This window comes from Cetorhinus maximus, chromosome 6 (genome assembly GCF_964194155.1).
Source record: "Cetorhinus maximus chromosome 6, sCetMax3.hap1.1, whole genome shotgun sequence".
In the NCBI taxonomy this organism is placed as follows: domain Eukaryota; kingdom Metazoa; phylum Chordata; class Chondrichthyes; order Lamniformes; family Cetorhinidae; genus Cetorhinus; species Cetorhinus maximus.
In genome coordinates, this window is record NC_135884.1 from 11,847,856 (window position 1) to 11,872,742 (window position 24,887).

At 42.2% G+C, this 24,887-nt stretch overlaps 1 protein-coding gene across 1 annotated transcript in view; it reads right to left on the reverse strand.

The window, feature by feature from the left end:
* Window positions 1–1,895: 1,895 nt before the first annotated feature.
* LOC144681534 (protein phosphatase 1M-like) overlaps window positions 1,896–24,887 on the reverse strand; it is a 28,392-nt gene continuing 5,400 nt past the window's right edge. The window contains exons 2-10 of the mRNA XM_078543184.1: window positions 18,051–18,171; window positions 16,543–16,815; window positions 15,413–15,525; window positions 12,179–12,263; window positions 11,081–11,199; window positions 8,764–8,827; window positions 7,663–7,770; window positions 5,195–5,343; window positions 1,896–3,765 (exon numbers count right to left, since the gene is read on the reverse strand). Of these exons, the coding sequence (XP_078399310.1) occupies window positions 3,618–3,765; window positions 5,195–5,343; window positions 7,663–7,770; window positions 8,764–8,827; window positions 11,081–11,199; window positions 12,179–12,263; window positions 15,413–15,525; window positions 16,543–16,815; window positions 18,051–18,171 (1,180 nt within the window). The 3' untranslated portion in view covers window positions 1,896–3,617. The remainder of the gene's footprint in view (window positions 3,766–5,194; window positions 5,344–7,662; window positions 7,771–8,763; window positions 8,828–11,080; window positions 11,200–12,178; window positions 12,264–15,412; window positions 15,526–16,542; window positions 16,816–18,050; window positions 18,172–24,887) is intronic.

Below are 24,887 nucleotides of genomic sequence, written 5' to 3' on the forward strand. Positions count from 1 at the left end.
ATGTTCCCTTGTAACCGCCTTATGTCCTTTTCACAACTTACTTTCCTACCTATCTTTGTGTCATCAGCAAATTTGGTAACCATCCCTTCATCCAAGTCATTTATATAAATTGTAAACAGTTGAGGTCCCAGCACTGATCGCTGTGGCACACCACTGATTACATCTCACCAACCTGAAAAAGACCCATTTATGCCTACTCTCTGCTTCCTGAGAAGCAAAACAATGTAAGATTTATTGATTATCTCAATCGGATGTACCTAGATGCGGTTTCTCTTCCATCACCACCTCACCGGGCCGTGTAACTTATCCTTTTACATTTGGCAAGGAGATCATTCTTGTTCTTCCAGTTTCTTATGTGGTAAAATGAAGAGAGGCAAAACATTCCAGGTTCAGTACAATCCTTTTAATTCATGGGCTGAAGGCATCACTGGCAAAACCAGCATTTATTGCCCATCCCTAATTGGCCTCAAAAGGTGATGGTGGTAAGCCACCTTCTTGACAAGAATGGCTTGGCAGGCCATTTCAGAGGGCAGTGAGGAGTCAACCATATTGCTGTGGTGCCTGGAGTCACAAATAGGACAGGCTGTATAAGTACAGCAGATTTCCTTTCCAAAAGGATATTTTTTGAGGACCATCTGATTCACTAAACAATCTGGCAGTTATGTGTTCATCATTGGCATGAGCTGTTTTATTTATTCAACTGAATTTAAATTCCTTAGCAGCTTGTGGTCGAATTTGAACTCTGGGATTATCTCAGGATTACTACTTCAGTTAATGTAACCACTATGCTACATTCTCATAGTACAGCCGCTCTGTGTGAACGTAATCATTGAGAATTCACGTAGCAGGGAACAATGCCGTGGAGCCCAACAAAGAACATTCCAGCAAGCGACGTTTGATAAACAGCAATGAGAAACCTCTCCGTTCTGCAGGGTGACTGAGGTCAATTATTCCCTTTTTTGGAACCTAAAAAGCTTAGTGAGGACCAACTATCAAATGTCTGAACATATGTGAGTAACATTTCAATTTTGTGCTGGGTTGTACTTACCCACTGAACTATTGGAGAATGTAAATGTTTTAACTTTTATTGTCCATTGTTGAAACAACTTGTTTTTATTTATTTTATTCTTTCACAGGCTGTAAGCATAAGTGGCAAGGCTAGAATTTGGTGCCTGTCCCTAATTGCCCTTGAGAAGGTGGTGGTGAGCTGCCTTCTTGAGCTGCTGCAGTACACATAGTGTGATGTTAGGAAGGGAGTTCCAGGATTTTGACCCAGAGACAGTGAAGGAACAGCGATATATTTCCAAGTCAGGATGGGGAGTTGTTTGGAGGGGAACTTCCAGATGGTGGTGCTCCCATGTGTCTGCTGCCCTTATCCCCTTCTAGATGGTAGTGATTGTGGATTGGAAGGTGCTGTCTAAGGAGCCTTGGTGAGTTCCTGCAGTGCATCTTGTAGATGGTACACACTGCTGCCGCTGTGCATCACTGGTGGAGGGGCTGAATGTTTAAGTGGATAGGGTGCCAATCAAGCAGACGGCTTTGCCCTAGGTCATTTTGAGCTTCTTGAGTGTTATTGGTGCTGCTGCACTCATTAAGGCAAATGGAGAGTTTGCCATCACACTCCTGACTTGTGCCTTGTAGATGGTGGACAGGCTTTAGGAAGTCAGGAGGTGAGTTACTCGCCACAGGATTCCTAGCCTCTGTCGTGCTCTTGTAGCCACAATATTTATCTAGCTGATCTAGTTCTGTTTCTGGTCAACGGTAACACCCAGGATGTCGATGGTCAGGGGATTCAGTGATGGTGATGCCATTGAATGTCAAGGGGGAAATGGTTAGACGTCAGGACAGGTGCCCAAAACCTTGGCCAAAGGTTTTTAAGAATCTTAAAAGCCAGAGGAGTTTAACAAGTTTATTCCAGTGCTTAGTGCTGAGCTCTTGATCAAAATTCATCACCAGCTCCCCAATTTTTTTCTTTCAATTATTTAATTCATACATTTCAGCATTTCAAAAATATACAAAAGACGTTTTAAGGTATTCCAACATCTGGCACTTAGAAAGTTGCAGAGATAAACCTCTTTGATAATCCTGCTAAAGGCTAAAAGGTTTATGAGTGACAGTGTGCCAATGGGGCATGATGAGTCTCTGCAGTTACATTCCATAGATCCAGACCCAAGGAGAACAACCTAGATACACCACAGTAAATTTGACACACACCAGACATTGAACCTGCTGTTACATTTACTGTGCGTTATGAGGCTAAGATTCAGTAAACCTTCAAAAAACTGCCTTGGGTGTGAGATTCCCCAAGGATTCTCTCACTTATTCCCCTGAATGTCTGTAGAAGAGCTGCAGAGATCCCCAAATCTGCACATGTTGCAGTTCTAAAGCTGGGTTACCCCAGTTGCTCTGTCACCGTTATGTCAGACGATGAAGGGAATCCCTGCAGAAACTCAGCCTCATGTACTTTTTTGTATGGCAGATGTATACATTTTTTTCCCCCTCCTTTAAGCGCCTGCTGGAATATTTTGATTTAAAAAACATAAAAGTAAAGTACCTAACAGTTCGACGAAATGTCTCAATATTTCAAAACAGCACCAATTAGTCAATCTAAAACAATCTTCGCTTTTTCTAGAGTTGTTTCAATGACAAAGCTGAGATTTCTGATGTCATCGGTGTACAGTTCAGTTAGTGCATCCACATGGTTGTGGCATATGGTTCTGAGAGTCGATGTATTTTGAAAAGTCTTACCGGTTACAATTGTGGATACTTTCATTCTGGTCCTCTTTTTTTTCCGAAAAACTTGAGAAAATTAACTGTCCTTCAATGTTTATACAGAGAACTAAATATGGATATGAGAAGATGGCACTGGGTGGGAGATGTCCATCTCATTAACACATTATTAGAGATATTCTCTTTACCTACGGCTGTGTCTTTCCAAGTACATAATGAAATTATTTTCACCAATACATTTGTAGCCCTTCAATCAAAATGTGTCAATTGGAATAACTTTAAAAAAAAAATAAGCCCTCATTTTATACTTTAATATTCTGTATCTGAGGGACCCCCCCCCTCTCTCTGCAATATTGTGGCAATAAGCAAAAGAATGGACAGGAAGACCCATTTCCAAACCTTGACCCATGTTGTTCAAACTGGTCCATCTCACTCAAGTTGGTCAACAGCATAGACTGACACCCAGGAGTGGCCACCCAGAATGGGGCTTAAGCTGGGGGGTCAGGAGTTGTACAGGAATGCAGTGTGGTGTGCCTTCCCTTTCGATTGGGAACAGTACACACATCATTGGGTGAAAACCCAACACTTACCGCACAATGCTCTCTCGCTGAAGTGACATTTTGCAAAGATAAAAGGAAACTTTCTTTCTGGTGGCAAAACATTAAGTGGATGAACTGAACGGCTATTTTTCCTGGTGAAGGTTCTCATTTAACTTGTGAAATTGCAAAGGGAAAAGGAGTGATCAGCAACTTGGGCAGATTTGAGTGATGGTTTTTCCTCGTTGACCTGCAGCAATTCTGAAATCCACTTCGAACACAAGTTTAAGCTTGGAACACCAAAATCAGTGGGCAGCAACGGAAACCTTGCGGTTCTCTTCTGACCAAAACTTACACCGTGCCTCCTATATTGTGCAGTGGTATCACAAATACGGATATATCATCGAATGAAGCAAAGTTGCCATCTTCCAGTTTCCAGTCATTGTCTTGTGGTGTACCTCTTGCCTTATTTACAAGACACTGGGCCAGCATTGTGTACCTACAGAGATAAAGATGGGTTATATACATTTTGGAAGTTTGCTTTCCTTTTCTCGAGCATACCTCACTCAGTCAAATTAGCATTCTTCACGTGTGATATTTGACCAGGTCGGGCATATTTATGATAAGGCAAGTCTGAACTGAACATGTTCAACAGGTTTCACCGAACAAGTAATCAGAAATAATACTCTGACTGATTTTCCTCTCTGTAGCCTAGATAGATATCAGTTAACTAGCACTCCTTTCTACTAGTGTGAAGATGGATGCCATTTATTTTTAATATTTTTGGGAATATGGTGGTATTCTGTAATGTAGGCTGCGAGTGTGGGGGTGTAATTAAACTGGTTAAAGGTTAGTAAAGACAGCTCGTCTGTGGGAACAGAGAGATGAAAGGTAAAGGTGCTGGATGCATGCATTTGTAATGAGAGGCTATGGTGAAGTTGGATTTCAAGTAAATAGGTTGGGTTTGAAGTTTGCATTATAAGATAAGTAGGAACTTGACTTTTCAGCTGTTAAATTTCAAATAGTAATTTAGAGAGTAGAGGCAATAGGAAAACATGAAAGATTTTTTATATTTTGGAAAAGTTGGGTTCAAAGAGGTGTTTGAGAACATTGGAATCCAGGATGAAAGGGAAAAAGGATATTTAAGGAAAGATGTTTAGGCAAGTTGTGAGGGGAGATGTCCTGTGACCAGCTTTCTGCTGAGAAAAGTTGTGAATTTGAGAAGCCATCCAGTTTCAAGCCAGAAAAGTCTTTGTTTTCAGAAAGCAGTCTGCTTCTGAATTTCTTTCTGGGATTTCCACAGCAGAGTGGAAGAGAGTGAGAAGTCGTGTGGTATACCTGTCACTAAAGTGACTGCAATTTTGCCTTGGGTAATATTAATGGATTTTTATGCTTAAAAATCTATAAGGGAGCTGTTGCCAAGTAGTTTATTTGTGTGTTTTGGCTAAGTGGGTTGTTTTGGGGATGTTTTGTAAGACTGTTTTAACTGTATAATTTTAATCTTGTGTTTAAGTTTTTTTCCTTGTTAATAACTATTAATTTTAAAATCCTAAAAGTGTTACTGGGATTTTATTCTTCTGGGATCAGTAGTTTCCCTCTCATTTTCAAAATATAAAAAGAAAGGGTTATGATCGGTAAGATGTTTCCCTCTGGGATTTGGCTTGCTCAGCGAATAACATCAGCTGCGGTTGTAACCCTAGTCTAGCGTAGACAGGGAATTGAACCCTGCGGCTTTTTGACCTGTAGGGTATGTATTACTTTTATAAATGGATGCACTGGTGCAGCAATGAATTGATTTCATGTCAAATCTTGAAGTTTGACAGCATGCATCATCATTCATGTCACCTTTGCTAAATTTAACACGTCTCACACTGGTGACCATAAAAATACAAGTAAGGAAAACAGCACAAATGATGAGCATCCTTTACCTGCGTGGATTATGCTTCTGATCTTCCAAAAATCTTTGGCTGGTGTCTGCCACTTCCTTATTAGATATGACATCCCATAGTCCATCAGTGGCCATTATGAGAACATCACTTGGCCCAAATTCATGTTGTCCCAGGTCGAAGATTATAACCTTTTTAAAAAGAAAGGAAGAAGCTTTGATGAGTATAAGATATGTGTGACATTTATGAGTATGATTACTGATAAACCCATTAAGAATAATTTAAAATGTGTAAAAAAAACATTTTTTTGGTATTCAGCTTCAGGTACAGGGGGAGTGCTGCAGTGTCAGTGGTGCTGTCTTTTGGATGAGATATTAAGCTGAGGCCCCAGCTGCCTAAAATAAAAACAAAATGTTGGAAATTTAAAAAAATTAATTCATGGTATGGTGTCGCTGGCTAGGCCAGCATTTATTGCCCACCCCTAACTACCCTTGAGAAGGTGGTGGTGAGCTGCCTTCTTGAACCACTGCAGTTCACGTGATGCAGGTACACCCACATTGCTGATAGGGAGGGAGTTCCAGGATTTTGACCCAGCGACAGTGAAGGAACGGTGATATATTTCCAAGTCAGGATGGTGTATAGCTTGGAGAGGAACGTCCAGGTGGTGGTGTCCCCACTCAGCAGGTTTGGCAGCCTCTGTGGAGAAGGAATCAGAGTTAATGTTTCAGGTTGATGAAATGATGAAAAGTCATCGACCAGAAACGTTAACTCTGTTTCTCTCTCCCTAGATGCTGCCTGACCTGCTAAATATTTCCAGTAATTTTTGCTTTTATTTTAGATTTCCAGCATCTGCAGTTTTTAAGCTTTTACCCTATCAACCTGCTTGATTAGCTCTAAAAGGTCCCAGGGCACTATTTTGAAGATGAGCAGGGGAGTTATCCCCAGTGTCCTGGTCAATATTTATCCCTCAATCAACATCACTGAACAGATCATCAAGATTATCTGATTGCTGTTGGTGGGAGTTTACAGTGTGCAAATTGGCTGCTCCGTTTCCAACATTACAACAGTGACTACACTTCAAAAAACATTTCATTGGCTGTAAAGTGTTTTGAGACAGCCAGTGGTTGTGAAAGGCGCTATATGAACGCAAGTCTTTTTTAAAAAAAATGACGCTTTAACAAATTCACAAGGATTTGCACACATTAATTCAAACCCAACATCATCGAACACATCGACTGCTGACATTTGGGTTTTTTTAAACTGCTGGCAGCAAAATGACAGACCCCAAAACAAAATCATTTCTGAAGGAGAGTCATACGGACTCGAAACGTTAACTCTGTTTTTCTCTTCACAGATGCTGTCAGACCTGTTGAGTTTTTCCAGCATTTTCTGTTTTTGTTTAAAATAATTTCTGTGTAACTTTATACTGATTTCAAGGCTGTTGGTTCAAATATAGCCATTATTTCGTCAAGCTTTTCACTCTCTAGATCCAACATGCTGTGTAAATGCCTCGATGAGATTATAAGACTGGTTTCATGAGCACCCTCGAGTAGAACTGGGAATCAGACTGCACACACTCCCGAATTCCTCCTTGATCCAGGGCTGCAGTTTTATGGTTGCTGGCTACTCTTCAATACCTTTCAGTTATTTTTTCCTTTATTCTGCTGTGGGATATAGTTGTCACTGGCAAGGCCAGCATTTGTTGCCCCATCCCCAATTGCCCTTGAACTGAATGGCTTGCTGGGCCATTTCAGGGGGTGGTTAAGAGTCAACTATCTTTTGGTTATCTCCACCTATCACTAGCTCTACCTGTCCCACTCCCCACCCCCCACCCCCAAACCAGCTTATATTTCACCTCTTTTCTATTTTTCCTTAGTTCTGTTGAAGAGTCATACGGACTCGAAACGTTAACTGTGTTCCTCTCCGCAGATGCTGTCAGACCTGCTGAGTTTTTCCAGGTATTTTTGTTTTTGTTTTGGATTTCCAGCATCTGCAGTTTTTTTGCTTTTATCTACATTGCTGTGGGTCTGGAGTCACATTTGCTGCCAGACCAGGCCAGGATGGCAGATTTCCCTCCCTGAAGGATATCAGTGAACCAGATGGGTGTTTATGACAATCAATGATAGTTGTCATGGTCACCATTAATGAGACCAGCTTTCAATTCCCAATTTAAAAAAAATTAATTTGATTTAAATTCGCTGCCATGGTGGGATTTGAACCCTTGTCCACAGAGCATTAGCCTGGGCCACTGGATTACTAGTCCAGTGACATTAGGTCACCACTGCCCCTAAATTTATTCTCTTGAGCATCCTCATCTTCACTAGCGACAATGAGTCAATAGTGTTGACTAACTTAATTGTTTGAAAGATGAATGCAGCAATTACAGCAAAGAATACTGGAAATACAAACACAATGAGTGAAGAATCTTCTATTTATAACCATCGCTATGAATAATTCAGGGATCAAGATACGAGTGATAAAAGTACTTGCTGTTTCTCCTCTCTACTTACCTCAGGAATGCAGGATAAAAATGGTTTTACATGGAGGTCAGTGTCATAGACCATTAATCCATGGTCTCCAAGACCTCGTGTGACTGCAATCGTCCCCATCACTCGAGTCTGAAACAGAAGGCAAATTATTTGTCACGCAAAATGGCAGAGTGAATGGCAAGTATTGTGAGAAATGAAGTCACATTAAGGCCCATCTGGATAGAACTATTGAAAGAACAAAAGGTACTTAGTGGGCATTTGTATGCCGAGGATGTTTGACAGGGTGGAGGTGGAAGAGAAATCATAGCCAGCCCAGTACTGTGCTGAGTGGCGGTTCAGACATCCACACATGTCAGCAGCCACCAATGAATAATAATTAGGTGCAGGAATTACACTCCCACCTCCCCAGCTGGTGGCAACTATTCTGCTCCCACTGAGATCAGGCAACTGGGTATGCAGTAGGGATCTAGCAATTGATAGCCTCGAGTCTGCTGCTAGTGAACATAAACACAGCTGGAACTTTCATTCCTATGACTTTCACTCTGGGAAAGAGACTGGCCCCTGCTCGCTGGTCCATCTGAGAACGGGAACTTGCTCTGCCAGCCACAAGAGCAAGGAACCCACTTCGGTGCGTTAAAGCTCTGCGAAATTGGCCTGCTTGAGGTAGCTTATGTGGCGACGCCCAAGTACAAAAGGCCTTCAGACAGCACACTGTGAAACCTTTGTTCAGTAAGGGTGTCAAAGGATGTGGGCTAGAGATGAGTTGGGGTTGAGGTACAGAACAGCTATCACCTAACCGAATGGCAAAGCAGACTTGATGGTGTGACCGGCTTATATGGGTTCTGACGTTCGTAAAGTTCACCTCAATGCTGGGCAAGTGGTATGCTTCTGTTGCAGCTGGCCCTGTTTCTGCTCAATTTTTAATGTTTTTAAATCATAGAAGTAAACCCACAATGTTTTGTGTACTGTTGTTAATAGCCCACACAAGTGACAATATAGCAAAGACGATCAATTTGTCTTCCTAAAAACGATGATGGCAAGTAATATCACTGTTTGCCTTTATGGCATTATCAGGGCAATGCTGTCTCTTTAAAATTGCACAGTGATTTTTCAAAGGTGTACCTGTCTTCCATCTCCATGCACAACAGGGTACTTGAGGTCATCTTCTTGTGCGGTTTTGTATCCCCTGAAAACAGACATAACAAGGCTGAGCGCAATGATCTTAAGCCAGCGTGGGTTCATAAAGACAGGTTATACCCATCGGAAGCCTTTGCTGACTTGATAAAATTGATGATGATATTCATTACGTATGATATTAAGGAACTTCAAAAGAAACTTGAATCAGCTGTGGCAGCACTCTTCCCCTCAGTGTCAAGATTGTGGGTTCAAGCCCTATTCCAGAGAACCCATCTAACTTCTCAGGGGATTGTAGAAGATCTCATGACACTATCTTGAAGAAAAGCAGGTGAGTCCTGGCCAAAATTTGCCCCTCAATCAACATCACTAACAAAGCCTGTGGTCATTGACACATTGCTGTTTGTGGGACCTTGCTGTGTGAAAATTGGTGCTATGCTTCCTACATTATAAATTGTGACTACACTTCAAAAGTACCTCATTGGCTGTAAAAAGTGTTAGGATATCCGGAGATTCACAAAAGACGCTATAATAAATTAGATTCCTTTAACAGGTTTTTGGGTAAATTATTGTAAATTGGATAATGATTGGTTAAATAGTATCGCTGAATAAAAAAGACACACTGTCGAAGCTTTTCGTCTTGCACTCAACAGGATAATCCCAGGAATATCAAATTTCAAAGGGAACAACAAATTTATACTGCATGAGAAAAGGGTGCTGATTGGCTGGCAGGTGAACCCTGATTGGTAGAGCCATTGCCATGAAGAACACGTTAGGGAACAGTTATTCCCCCAAGCTTTTGTTTAAATTCAAAACAGAAAAGTCGACTCTGATTGGTGGAGGCATTGCTATGGGGAATGCACCAGGGAACAATTGTCCTCCAAGATTTTATTTAATTGAAAAAGGGGCAATACCTGGACATGTTCTTTTTGTTTGAAGAGGACAGGGCCCTGTGTATGAATATATGTAGCTTTTAGCAAGCATAAGTGAGCCACATTGCGAACCCGACTGATAATCTTAAATTGGTTTAGTGTAATTCTTAGCACATTCGGGATTGTAAATTGGCAAAATAATAGGAAACCAAGTGTAGGGGGTCAACTGCGACTGGTTTAGTCACTGTTGTGATCAGTATGGTTGGCCTCTGCTATTCACAATATTTGTAAAATGGTTTTTGGGAAGATACTAAAGCAGAATGCTTAAATGTGTTTAAGATACCCAAACCCGGGAAAGGATTAAGGTTCAGAGATCTACAGAGTACTTCACAAATTAAAAAAAAATGCATTTATTCTTGGGTCGTGGATGGCCTGTTGCCCTGAGATAGTGATGATGAGCCTTCTCGTGGAAGCCCTGCATTCCTTCTAGTGATGGTACTTCAATGATGCAGTTGATCAAGGAATTCCAAGATACTGACTGAGCAGGGATAAGGATATATTTTCAACTGGGTTTGTGACTTGGAGAGACCATCGGTGGAGCAGCTTTCTCAATGTTAAAAATCCAACTGGTTCACCAATTTACTTCAGGTAAGGAAAACCCTTACCTGACCTTGCCTGCGTATGACTGCAGTACCATACCAACGTAGTTGACCCTTAAATGCCTGCTGCCATTGCCTGGCAAGGCACTCATTGCATGAAACAGCTAGGGAGAAAATGCAGTGCTTCTAGGAGAGTCAAAACCAGCACTGTGGGTGTACCTGCACCACATGGACTGCAGTGGTTCAAGGCAGCAGCTCACCACCACCTTCTCAAGGGCAACAAATGCTGACCCAGCCAGCGAAGCCCACATCCCGTGAATAAATAAAGAGAAAATCTATACAGGGCAACCAGGAATCTAGAGAATCAATGAAATAACATAATTTACATTTATACAAACCCATGAAGCAGAATGGGACAGTGTGATGATCACTAAGAAGCAAGACTTAAATTTCGGATTTTTCTCATGTACAGTCACTGACATGTGGAACACAGTGACACCCATTACCGTGAACAGAAACTGGAACAAAACATTCAATTGGAAAAGATCCACATTGGACAGAGGGCTGGCACTTACAATGATGAAGGGAACTGAAAAGGAGGAATGCATGAGGGCCATTTTCACTTTACTCAAAAGAATCAATGGCAGCATGAGCTGGACTGCTAGCCTACTCTTAGCAGCAGAATTCTCCCTAGTATGTGGAGATTAAAGGCAGCGGAGGAGAAAATTAAAGAAATAAAATTCATGGAGGAACACAAGCAAATATTATTTTAAAAATGTAGAAGCTCCTGGTATGGGATTTTCCCAGAATGCAGATTGTTTAACAAATACTCACCAGCCAGACATGAAGTAATCCCGGTACAAGATTTTCTCCCCAATGTCACTCCTTTTCACTCTGCGAGGAACCTCACATCTTGAAAACACTTCACCAAGTAACTCGGGCTTCAGGAAGGCCTGTGAAGAAACGTAGATGTAACACTAATAGCCCAACTTCCTTCCGTAAGTTTTGAATTTCCCTCCCTAACTTTCATCATTCTTCCACTGGCAGCTATTCCTCAATCTTCAGCTGCCTAGGTCCCAAGCTTTAAGGTAAGGGGGGGCAGTGACTACCCTTGACATCAAGACAGCATTTGATTGAGTGTGGCATCAAGGAGCCCTAGCAAAACTGGAGTCAATGGGAATCGGGGGAAAAACTCTTCATTGGTTGGAGTCATACCTAGCACAAAACACAGAGTGGCATCAGCGTGTACCATATACAAGTAGCACTGAAGCAACTCGCCAAGGCTCCTTCAACAACACCTTCCAAACCCACGACCTCTCCCACCTAGACGGACAAGGGCAGCAAATACACCACTACCACCTTCTCAAGGGCAATAAATGCTGACCTTGCTAGCAACACTCAATTAATTCCCTTCCTTAAATCTCTCCGCCGCTCTCTCCTCCATTAAGATGCTCCCTACATCTTTGACTAAGCTTTTGGTCATCTGCCCTACTATCTCCGCATGTGTCAAACTTTGTCTGATAACGTTCCTGTGAAGCACCTTGCAATGGTTTGCTACGTTAAAGGTGCCATTCAAATGCAAGCTGTTGTTGTCTTAATGATTTAGCCAGAAACAAGAGTTTACAGTTTATACCTGGTTTCAGAGGTTAAATATATTTGGGAATAATCACCCTCAGTCACACAGGGACACTACCTTCTTAGTGTTGTCTCATTCACTGACCTACGTTGCCTCCCTGTTTCCCAATGTCTCAAATTTAAAATTCTTATCCCTCAAGTCCTAAGACAGTGCCCCCTAACCTTTATTAGACAAATATTTAGAAAAATGTAAAAATATACTATTTAATAATTGCTTTAAGAATCTGCTAAGTTAACATGTGCATTCAGTCTTCAAGAGTTAAGCAGAACTAAGATGATGAAGATATTGTGTTTTACCAGATACTGAATCCTTTGTCTCTCAGTCACAGCTGTGAATTCATTGGACAGAGGTAGAATTTCGGTCTTGCGCACTATAATTGCTCTTTAGAGAAAAAAATAAAGATAATTAATATTTATTGCATTGCGTCCCACAGAGATCAGCTTTCTAGACAACACGATTACCATGCCAAAGGGTGTCAACAAAGCTTTAGTAATCACAGTGCAAGATAGACACAGTATTGTGGCAAAATACAAGTAAGATTGGAGGATAGATGGGGAGAGCTGATACCTGAGTATGTTGCACTGTGCAATCTACATACGAGCAACATACAAAAAAGGAGTAGGCCGTTCGGCCCCTTGAGCCTGCTCCCCATTTAACAAGATTATGGTTGATCTGATAGGAACCGTAAATCTGCATCCCGCCTACCCCCAATAACCTATCACCCCCATGCTTACCAAGAATCTATCCTCCTCTGCCTTAAAAATATTTAAAGACTCTGCTTCCACCACCTTTTCAAGAAGTGAGTGCCAGAGACTCACGACCCTCAGAAAAAATTCTCCTTATCTCAGTTTTAAATGAGCGACCCCTTATTTTTAAACAGTGACCCCGAACTCCAGATTGTCCCACAAGAGGAAACATCCTCCCCACATCCACCCTGTCAAGAGCCCCCAAGATCTTATATGCTTCTATTAAATCACCACTTACTCTTCTGAACTCCAACAGATACAAGCCCAGTCTGTCCAACCTTTCCTCATCAGACAACCCACCCATTCCAGGTATTAGTCTGGTAAACCTTCTCTGAACTGCTTCCAACACATTTACATCCTTCCTTAAACTATGGACACTTCTTCAATCCTCCTGTGTCAAATTTTGTTTGATATGCTCCTGTGAACTGCCTTGGGGAAGTTTATGATGTTAAAGACGTTATATAAATCGTTGTTGTCCTGGACTATCCAGTTCTTGACTCCCCATAGCAGCAAGGTTAAGATCAGCACATGGAGCTTACAGGGAGAAAGTAATACCAGATGGAAAGTCATCCCAACGATAGTGCATGCTCCTAGAGCCTAGATTTGCACTGATGGGGTTCTGGGCCTGGTTCTGCTGTTTTCTTTGAGACTGGGTTTTGTAGAGTAGGGCTAGGTTTACTATGGAGAGAACAAGAGAGGGATTTAATATTCTCATGGTATAAAAATATAATTCTGCAGTAGACCGAAAGCCCCAAATCTAACATTCGCATCATGCCAATGTCAATTTCAGCCAGGGTGGCACTGGGAGTACAAATCAGACTTGGTGTCCCTGGGCAAGTCAAGAAAAAAGGATTCCTACCCTTTATGAAAATCCAGTGCCAACTACTGAAAAACGAGAGCCTGGGAAAAGGAGAAATAAATTGGCTACCGCTGGGTCAAAATCCTTGAACCCCCTTCCTAACAGCACTGTGGGTGTTACAAACATATGAACTAGCAGCAGGAGTAGGCCACTCGGCCCTTCGAGCCTGCTCTGCCATTCAATATGATGATGGCTGATTTGACTGTAACCTTCTGCCTACCCCCGATAACCTTTCACCCCATTGTTTATCATTAATCTATCCAGCTCTGCTTTGAAAACATTCACAGACTCTGCTTCCACCTCTTTTTGGAGGAGGGGAATTCCAAAGCCTCGCTACCTTCAGAGAAAAAATTTCTCCCTGTCTCTGTCTTAAATGGGCAACCCCTTATTTTAAACAGTGACCCCTAGTTCTAGATTCTTCCACAAGACAAAACATACTCTCCACACCTATCCTGTCAAGACCCTTCAGGATCTTATATGTTTCAATCAAATCACCTCTTACTCTTCTAAACTCCAGGGGATAACAAGCCCAGGCTGTCCAACCTTACCTCATAAGCCACCCATTCCTGGTATTAGTTTAGTAAACCTTTGCTGAACTGCTTCTAATACATTTACATCCTTCCTTAAATAAAGAGACCAATACTGTATGCGGTATTCTAGATGTGGTCTCACCAGTGTCCTGCACAACTGAAGCATAACCTCCCTACTTTTATATTTAATTCCCCTCCCAATAAACAATAACATTCTATTGGCTTTCCTAATTACTTGTTGTACCTGCATACTAGCCTTTTGTGATTCATGCACTAGGACACCCAGATCCCTCTGCATCTCAGAGCACTGCAATTTCTCACCATTTAGATAAGCAGCTTTTTTTTATTCTTCCTGCCAAAATGGACAATTTTACATTTTCCAACATTATACTCCATTTGCCAGACCTTTGCCCACTCACTTAACCTATGTCCCCTTATAGCCTCCTTACGTCCTCTTCACAACTTACTTTCCTACCTACCTTTGTGTCGTCAGTAAATTTAGCAACTATACCGTTGATCCCTTCATCCAAGTCATTTATATAAAATGTAAAAAGTTGAGGCCCCAACACTGGTCCCTGTGGCACACCACTAGTTACATCTTGCCAACTAGAAAAAGAGCCATTTATGCCAACTCTCTGCTTCCTGTTAGCTAGCCAATTTTCTATCCGTGCTAATATGTTCCCCCTACACCGTGAGCTTTTGTTTCCCACAATAACCTTTGATGTGGCACCTTATCAAATGCGTTCTGGAAATCTAAGGACAGTACATCCCCATTATCCACAGCACATGTGACTCCTTCAAAGAACTCCAATAAATTGGTTAAACATGATTTCCCTTTCACAAAAGCATGCTGACGCTGCCCGCTTACCTTAATTTTTTCTAAGTGCCCTGGCATAACATCTTCAATAATGGCTTCCAAAGTTGTCCCTATGAAAGATGTTAAACTAACTGGCCTGTAGTTCCAACAGCTGGGGCTGCAGTTGTTCAAGGCTGTGGTTCACTACCACCTTCTCAAGGGCAATTAGGGATGGGCAACAAATGCTGGCCTAGCCAGCGGTGCCCACAACCAATGAACGAGTATTTTTTTTAAAAAATGAATTTCTTAGGTTTGTACTAAACCCCATCAAAGAGGGTATTCCAGACGGCCTGTTCTGTGTCCTCTCCCAGCGCTGTCTGAATATAACCACAAGCAGCTCAAAAACAGCAGAAAGCGGACTTGGGATAAGGCTCACCTCGTCGGGGGAAAATTGCGTAATACAACAGGAGCCTAAAAGAGGAAGAGGAAGAGTGGATACTTTGTGGAGATAGAGACAAATAAACCAGCATCAGACCACCCAAAGGAGAAGTTGCAAAGGAGAAACAATAGTGAAAGGATCAGTCTGTTCACACACTAACCTACTGTCTCCAGCATTGGCTACGTACAACTTTCCCTGCAAACAGAGAACAGCCAGGGCAGTACAGCCTCCCGCTTGATTATGAGATACCTGGTAGTGACCAATCAGTTCATCCTGTGGGGAGAAAAATAGCAAGATACAAAGTTAGGCAATTGAATAAGTGTCACTTGTCGATTGGTAGCACGCTTGCCGCTGAGGCAGAAGGTTGTGGGTTCAAGTTCTACTCTAGTAATTTCAGCACAAATGTCTAGGCTGACACTCCAGTGCAATACCGAGGGAGTAATGCCATCTTTCAGGTGAGACATTAAATTGCTCTCTCAGATGGATGTAAAAGATCCCTATTGCATTATTCTGAAGACAAGCAGGGGAATTATCCCTGGTGTCCTGGCCAATATTTCTCTCTCATCACAAATAAAAATCATTATCACATTGATGGTTGTGCGAGCTGTGTTCAAATTGGTTGCTACATTTTCTACATTGTAACAGTGACTATACTTCAAAAGTACTTAATTGGCTGCAAAACGCATTGGGACATCCTGAGGTCTTGAAAGATGCTATATAAATGCATGTCTTTCTTTGAAATAACCTAGCTCCACATCTCCCTCAGTGGTCCCTTCTTGCAATCTACAAACTTTTAAGAACCCAAGCTTGGCATCCCCAATTCCTTGATTTATTTGGATCAGATGTTAAACCTGCCTGGTCAGGTGGATGTAAAAGATCCCAGGGCACAATTCAAGGAACAGCAGGGGTTAAGTTCTCCCAATTTTCTTGTGAACACTGGTCTCAACCAACAACAACAAAACAGCTGGTCATTTCTATCATTGCTGTTTTTGAGACCTTGCTATGTATAAAATGGTTGCTGTGTCTGCCTACAGAGCCTCATGTCAAATGTAAATACTTAAGATTGTGAAGTGCTTTTGGATGTTCTGAGGGCATGAGAGGTGCTAAACATGGAAGTTCCTTTTCCTTTTTTTTAAAAAAGAAACTCCTTTGTACCACTGAGGTGTTGGAATTAGAAATCACAGACGAGAATGTTGAAATTGAGCTATTGCTTAATTGGGAGCCGATCTGGTCAACGAGCACAGGGGTACTGGGCGAACAGGAATCAGAATATCGGTGTCATATACTCACGCAGTTTTTGAAGGCCGTCTCCAATGCCCCTTTCACCAGGTTCTCGATACAAATATTTTTTTCTATTCCATAGCTTATTTCAGTTTGCGTGCTCTTGTGTCCCTTAAGATTCAAAGGGGGTGGGACATTGCAGGGGCCGCCGATAACATCCAAGATTTCCTCCAACTGTTCTCTGATGCAGTGATGTAGTTGCTCAGATGCCAATATTGCAGCTATGGTGCCATTGTGACCGTCAAATAATCCCCAGTAGGTGGCAAAAATGCCTTGTTCTTGCTGTGGAAGAAGAAAAGAATTTCATAAATAAAGTGCTTTGCCCCTCACCCAAGTACAGCCCTGATGTTAGCAAACTTCAAACAACGTCGGGAAAACTGGTGTAAAGGGACATCGTCTTGAGGCAAGCTTTTCATATGTTTCCAAACACACAAGTGAGGGTGTAAAACCAACACATTCAGATAACAACATTGGGATGAAAAATGGTGCATCCCCTAACCACAGTCTTTGCTAAACACCTTTCTGTGAAGGTATCACTTTCTAAAGGACATAGAATGAGACCATGATGCTTCTCAAACCAACTCCTTTTCGTTGGATGTGCACAATTTGGCTCTCCAATAAACCTTCACCAAATTACTTAGCCTAAAGAGAACTGAACAATGCAAGTTAGTTTATTAAAAAGGAAATCAGCTAAGTAAACGAGCTGATTTTACATTTCTCAGCAGGGCGAGGGAGGTGGAACGGAAATTCAAGGGGCCCACTTGCTCCCGTCACTGCTGCCTCAGCTCATTCAATCAGATGGCCAATCAGTGGCCATCCAGCCGGAAGGAGGCCAATTAAAAGTAAGGGGTGGGGCTCCACACCAAATTGGAACTGCAGGCAGGGACGTTATATGGCAGAGGGGGTAACATTGCAAACAAAGTCAGTCATGACTGCAGGTTTAAAGGAGCCCTGCCCTCTGAATCAGTGGTTATTTTTTTATTGAAGGATCAAAAAATAAAATTAATTTAAAAGCTGACTTTAAAAAAAAAACATTCCAACTCTGTCACCTCCCTCAGCAGATTCCGCTGCTACCTCAACCATGGTAGGCCAAGTGGGGAATTACCCCTCAGATCAGTCTGAAGGACGCAGAAACAGTCCTTTCTGGCCATTAACAACTCCACATTTGTTCCAAGGGATACATCTGGCCAAGGAGTTAAGGACATTGATCAACTAGTCATGGGTGACATGGATCAATTGCTCAATTGTCTTATTTGGTCTGGGAGGAATTTCCCTCGAGATTTTTTTTCTTCGAAATGAACCTTACATTTTTCCTCTTTTCCAGCTTCCCAACAATAGTCCATGTAAATGTCACTATTGACTTAAACTGGAGGAATTCCCTGCAACTTTATACAGACTAAGCCCCATCTCTTCTCATTGAACTTATGTCTGTGCTCCATCTGTTTGACTCATCTGTCATTGCCATTCAGTACACAAAACAGTTCAACTAAATCCATGTTGTTACGTGTGGTACACACAGTGTCTTCATTTGGGCACAAAAGGACCCATTCCTCTTCAATGTCAATTGCTTCTCGGAGGAAGATTGGTCTACAGGTCGCTTGGTCTTCATTGAAAACACTTTTACCGGCATTTATAACCCTGTAAGAGAGAATCACAATGTTAAAGAAAAGATATGAACAGTTAAGTACATACCTGCCACTCACTGTGTACTATGTGTCACTTCACTTTCCTCCTCTACAATTTTCTCCTCTCTTCTCCATTATTCAGTGATGGGGATACATTTCCCTGGGCTCCAGCTTTCCTTTTAAAAACGTTTAATTCACAGGACCTGGGCATCACTGGCAAGGCCAGCACTAACTGCCCTTGCTAAAGTGATGGTGAGACACCTTCCTGAATTTCTGCAGTCCAAGTGGATTATAGGATTTCGGAATAGTTGTGATAACCGTGCTATTAAGTCTAGAATCTCATATGGGCCAAGTAACAGATTTCCTTCACTAAGGGGCATTAGTGAATCAGCTGGGTATTTACAACAGTATAGTTTCAAGGTCACCATCATTACTGTTACTTCAAATTGAGTTAACTGATTTTAAATTTACCAAGTGGGATTTTAGCTCATGTCTCTGGGTTACTAGTTTAGGTTTTAGGATTACTAGTCCAGTAATATAATCTCTATGCTGCTGTAACTGTATCTGCTGTTGTCCCTCTTCCATTTTCTTTCTACATACTTTGAATAATGTGTTTTTTTGAGCATTGAAAACAGTGGCTGGAAACATCGGATGTGTCAATTTCCAGCATTTAACATAGGAGGTCACAATATTTTGAGTTATTTCTTTGCTTGCCTGAGATCACAAGAATAGAGGTCGACAGGTATATTCTTCCTTTATTACTCAAGAGTAATCAGAGAGGTGAGAGATGGTTGAAAAAATATAGCCCAATTTACTTTTTTAAAAAAAAACCTCATTTTTATATTAGGCATTGAATAGAGTTATCAGACCTGAACTCAGCCTTCATATTAACCATATATAATCTGAGCTGCTGTCCGTCAAAATTATCTCTCTGAATATCTGTTTAAAATTCTTAATCTTGTATTTAAATTGCTCCATGGTCTCACCTTCCTCTATCTGTATCCCCTTTCAGCAGTAAAACAGATTTCCACTCCCGATACACTCCCAAGTTCTCTGTTGCTCTCTCGTCTCTGTTGCATTCCACCCTCCATACAGCTCACCATTAATGGCCACATCTTCAACTAAAGGTACCACCTTTGGAATTCCCTCCCTAATTGCGCCTATGTTCCTGATAGATTGCCCTATTAGTCAAGAAGCCCTTTGAAAGTCTTTTCTTTGAAGATCTCTAGATGAAGAGTTAGCTTAAAAAGAGAGAGCGAGTGGAATGAAAACCGTTCAACCAAACTCAAGTTTCTGAACTGCCAGACAGAAAAGCAGAACTAACATATTTTCCAAACTCAAAGGAAACATGATTCAAATTCAGCCACCATCAGCATGAGTAATGCTGGAAATGGCGATCATGATTTAAAGTATGCAAATAGATAGTTAGATCAGAATAGAATAGTCTGAAAACAACAACAACTTGCATTTATATAGTTCCTTTAAATGTAGTAAAACATGCCAAGCAAAGTTCCCTCTAACTCAGTTTGCTGTGAGCAGTGCAATCCCTTTAAGACTGATGCACGACTGCGCATCATAAAGGCAACGTTGCATGTGTGGCTCCTTCATTCCCCACGTAGCCTAGAGGGAAAATCGTCCCCAAGGTGCTTCACACAAAAATTGGCATGAGGAGAAGGAGATATTAGGACAGGTGACTAAAAGCTTGGTCAAGGAGATAAGTCTTAAGGAGCTTATTGAAGGAAAGAGTTGGAGAGGTTTCAAAGGGGAATTACAGGTCTTGGACCCTTGATGGCTGCAGGTAGAGCCTCCAATGGTGGGACGAAAGAAACAGGGGTGCACAAGAAGCCAGACTTAGAGGAGGAGAGGTAGAGGAGGCTTGCTGGGCAGGATGAGGCCGTGGAGGAACATGAACAGAAAGATGAGAATTTTAAAATTGAGGCATTAGTGGGCTGGGAGTCGATGGAAGTCAGTGAGCTCAGGACTGATGGGTAAACAGGGCTTGGTGCAGCAAAGCATAATTATCAACATTACCCTGGCTTTAAACTCTGTAAATTTTAAACTTGCCTTGTTATGTTAGTATAGCTTGGCTCAGTGGTAACACTCCTGAACTTGCTGACAAGTCCTATACCTAGACTTCATAATAAATGGCACATAACATGGGCCAAAAACTCAGTGTAGTACTGAGGGAATGCTGCATTGTCAAAGTTAATATCTTTCAGCTTAGCCATTTATCTAATGACCACCACTATGCTTGTTGAACTGGGAATAGCAGTTTTGCAAAGACCACACAGCTCTTGCAGTATCCTGTCCAACCAACATCCATCCCTCAATCAACACTGTCAAGATAGATTAACTGGTTATTTATCCTTGTATCACCTGTAAATCCTTGCTGCACAAATTGGCTGCTGTGGCTCAGTTCATAGCACCCTCGCCTTTGAATCAGAGGGTTGTGGGTTCATGTCCCACTCCCGGAAACCAAGAACTGTGATTGTACTCGAAAGAGTTGCAATCTGTGACTGTTGGTAACTCGAAAGAGTTTCCCAACTAAATAATAATTAATTGCCTGTGGATGACTTTGGGGCTTCCTGAAGATACAAAAGGCACGACCATAAGTGAAAATCTTTTTATATGTAAAATCCTATGGTCATCTTGACATCTCTTTTTTTAGATAAGTCAAGCTGTGGAAATTAATGCTGGAAAAGTTGAAAGTGTTCTTTGGTGATTCGTCCTGCATGACAGTTCCACAACCCAATGACATTCCACATCACTGAGCCAGTATTCTTCCATTTTATTAAAGCAAAACGTGGGCACAAAATCAAAGACGTGCCTCTGAATATCTGACACTCCCAGCGTTGTTTGAAAATAAGAATACGGATAGGGTTGTAGGTTCCAGAACTTGAGCAAACTGTTGCGCTCTCTCATTCATGGCACCTTGGCATAAAATGTACAGAAATGTGCAGACATTACAGCATGGAAATGGCCCGACCAGTCCGTGTTGGTGTTTCCCTCCACATGAGCAACTGGTTCCAATGCCATTTATCCACACTGTTCCCATATCCCTTCAACCCCTGTTCCCACATCCACCCAGTCAATTTAATGTTGACGTAGCCCTGGATTTTCACAGAGCGATGGGGACTCCGTGGGCTTTTAAAAATAGTGGGTGGGACCCGGGTTCAGAGATTACACCCCATCTCTGACACATCCCATTTTCGCTGGTAGGGGAAAGGGGAGAATGCGACACCATTATCACTGTAGCAAGAGCCTTAACCCAGAGTGTGGGAGTTATAAATTTTTACAGTAGTCGTAAATGCTCTCGGAGGGAGGATAAGGTCCAGAGAACTGTAAAGCTGTGAATCTATTGAAATCCCCAGCCCTTTAAAATTTAAAAAAATCCTGCCCATGTCAGTGAGTTATAAAAATGTCAAGCTGTGAATTTATTTAAAATTAAAATATATGTCAGTGGGAGTTGAAAAAAATCTGTTCTAGCAGTTACAATAGCTGTTTGTTGATATTACCCCAAGGGCTATCATTATGCCATTATTAAGTGACTGCTTTCCACAACCTAACATTAACTTAGTAGGGGGATTCTAAATTTACAATTTGATTGACAGCTCAAAGAGGTTAAAGAATTGTTTGCATTTGGCGTGGGGTTATGGTTACAAGCCTGCTTGTTTTTATAAGGGATTTAAGTGAGTGGATTTAAACGTTTTGAATGGGCTTTCAGGAATAGAATTTTTTTTTTTAAAACCATAACAGATATTTACACCATTATTTTATTCCATCTCAACATGGCTCCTGAGGTGGATACTGGGTGAGTTGGCATGAAAGATGTAAGGACAAAGGGTGGTGGGTGGGTTGGCATGAGTTGGGATTAAGTTGGCATAGGTTGGCATGGAGGTTATGAGGGGCCATTGATTGTGGGTTGGAAACACAGGTTGGCATGAGTTGACATGGATGGGACATGGGGAGTGGGTGGTGGGGGGGCAAGGAATGAGGGCCTCATATTTAACAAAATAACAGGGAGGAGGTCCCAGAGAACCAAGGTGGGCCTTTTAAACAGCCCACCTTGCCACTCGGCAACCTCTGTGGCTGCCTCCGATCTGCATCTGGGGTCAGTGGGCCCGACTTTGCCCTACCTGTCTCGCACTACCCATCTTAGGAGCGAAAATCCAGGCCATAGTTTCTGCCTCAACCACTGCTAACCCTGGAGGTGAAATCTACAGCTTCACAACTGCTGCAGGCAGCAATCACTCAGTTCGGCACAGTCGGAGCAGCGCTCTGCAAAGGGCACCTTTCAAGCCTGTGCGCAGTTGCGTATTCTAGGAACAAAGACTGACACATTACATCATTAAAAAAAACACAATTGATTCAAGATACTTTGCACCACACTGTCAAACACCAATTGTGGAGGGCATCAGCTGGTTGGTATTAATTCTGCACTGGTCTGTTGAGAACCACTTCATGCAACACTGATTACCAATCATTCAAGTAAAACTCTGGTGTTATTATCCAGCGTCACAGCACTGATAGTCACATAAAAAATTATCACCCGACCACACATTTCACCACAATGAGATCCTTAACTATGAAATTTACGAACTCTCAAGTTCCTCACTGGCAAGAATTTGCTTTTTTGTTTTGAACCTAAAGCTCGAGTTTCTAGAATTTTTTTTTTTTGCTGCCAAAATCATGACTAGAATGTGGCCCACATGAACAGCTGGAAAACATTTGCTACATCGCAGGGTCTATATGAGATCTGAAGTGCACTGTGTTGTGCATCAATGTGCTTAATTCTCTGCCAAAGCTAATGCAATGGCGCCCGACTGACTCAGGGTTGTTTGGGGTCCAGCCAGAGGCCACGTAAAAGGCTTAAGCATTCACCCTGCCCTTCTGCCCTCTCCAGGGTGCGTAGTGAGACTCAGGCTAATGATCTGGGGTCATGGGTTCAAATCCCACCATGATTGTTGGTGGAATCTAAATTCAATTAATAAATCTGGAATTGAAAGCTAGTCTAGAAATGGTGACCATAAAACCATTGTTGATTGTCGTTAAAAACCCATCTAGTTCACTAATGCCCATTAGGGAATGAAATCTGCCTACCTTACTTGGTCTGGCCTCGAGATGACTCTTAACTGCCCTCTGAAATGGCCTAGCAAGCCACTCAGTCCAAGGGCACTTAGAGATGGGCAACAAATGCTGGCCTTGCCTGTGATGCCCACATCCCATGAAAGAATAAAAAAAAACATAATAAAGGATGATCATATAACAGGTACATTTTCTAGGAAACCCAGTCCTTGTTTGGTCAGGTCATCAGGGAATATTTTCAGAACTCCACAATTGCTCTGCAACAAGTTCTCTATTGCACCACCTCAGCAGCAGGTCCATGGCTGGCCATAAATTTTATTTCGAATCACACACATCCATGAAACTTGTATCCTGCTCCTTGAGGCTAGCAGATCGTAAACTAAATACGTCTTTCAGCACATTTCTTGAATTTCGTCTTCATCCAAATTCCTCCATACTGGGTATAATCCCACAGCAACTGCAGACATTTGTCCCCAAGAGCTTTGGAGTATCTTCTGCAAAACACAATCGCCTGCATACAAGCCCATGGGAGATGCTGCAGTCAGGCAACTAAACTGCAGGACACTATTGCCAAGTATGGTCCTGTTCTCTCTACACATTAGAATCATAGAATGGCTGCAGCACAGCTGGCAGCGATTCGGGCCATCACACCCATGCTGGCTCACTACAAGAGTGACTAGTCTCACTCCCCTGCTTTCCCTCCCCCCTCCCATAGCCCTGCAAATATTTTCTCTTCAGATTATCCAATTCCCTTTTGAAAACTAAGACTGAATCTGCCTGCACCACACTCTCAGGCAGTGCATTCTAGATCCTAACCACACACTGTCAAAAACTGTTTTTCCTTTTGTTGTCTTTGCTTCTTTTGCCAATTGCCTTAAAATCCGTGTCCTCTGGTTCTCAACCTTCTGACAACGGGAATAGTTACTCCCTATCTACTCTGTCCACATAATCTCATGATTTTGAGCACCTCCCTCAAATCTCCTCTCAACTTTCTCTTCTCTAAAGAGAACTGCCCCAGCTTCTCTGAATTATTCACATAACTGAAGTTCCTCATCCCTGGAACCATTCTTGTAAATCTTTTCTGCATCCTCTCTAATTTAATTAATTTTTTATTCATTCACGAGATGTGGGCTTCGCTGGCTAGGCCAGCACTTTTTGCCCATCCCTAGTTGCCCACGGGAAGGTGGTGGTGAGCTGCTTTCTTGAACCGCTGCAGTCCACGTGGTGTAGGCACATCCACAATGCTGTTACGGAGTTCCAGTATTTTGACCCAGCAACAGTGAAGGAACGGCAATACATTTCCAAGTCAGGATGATGAGAGACTTGGAGGGGAACTTCCAGGTGATGGTGTACCCATCTATCTGCTGCCCTTGTCCTTCTAGATGGTAATGGTCATAGGTTTGGAAGGTGCTGTCAAAGGAGCCTTGGTGTATTCCTGCAGTGCATCATGTAGATGGTACACACTGCTGCTACTGTGCGTTGGTGGTGGAGTAAGTGAATGATTGTGGATGTGGTGCCAATCAAGCAGGCTGTCTTTGTCCTGGATGGTGTTAAGCTTCTTGAGTGTTCTGGGAGCTGCATTCAAGGCAAGTGGGGAGTATTCCATCACACTCCTGACTTGTGCCTTGCAGATGGTGGACAGGC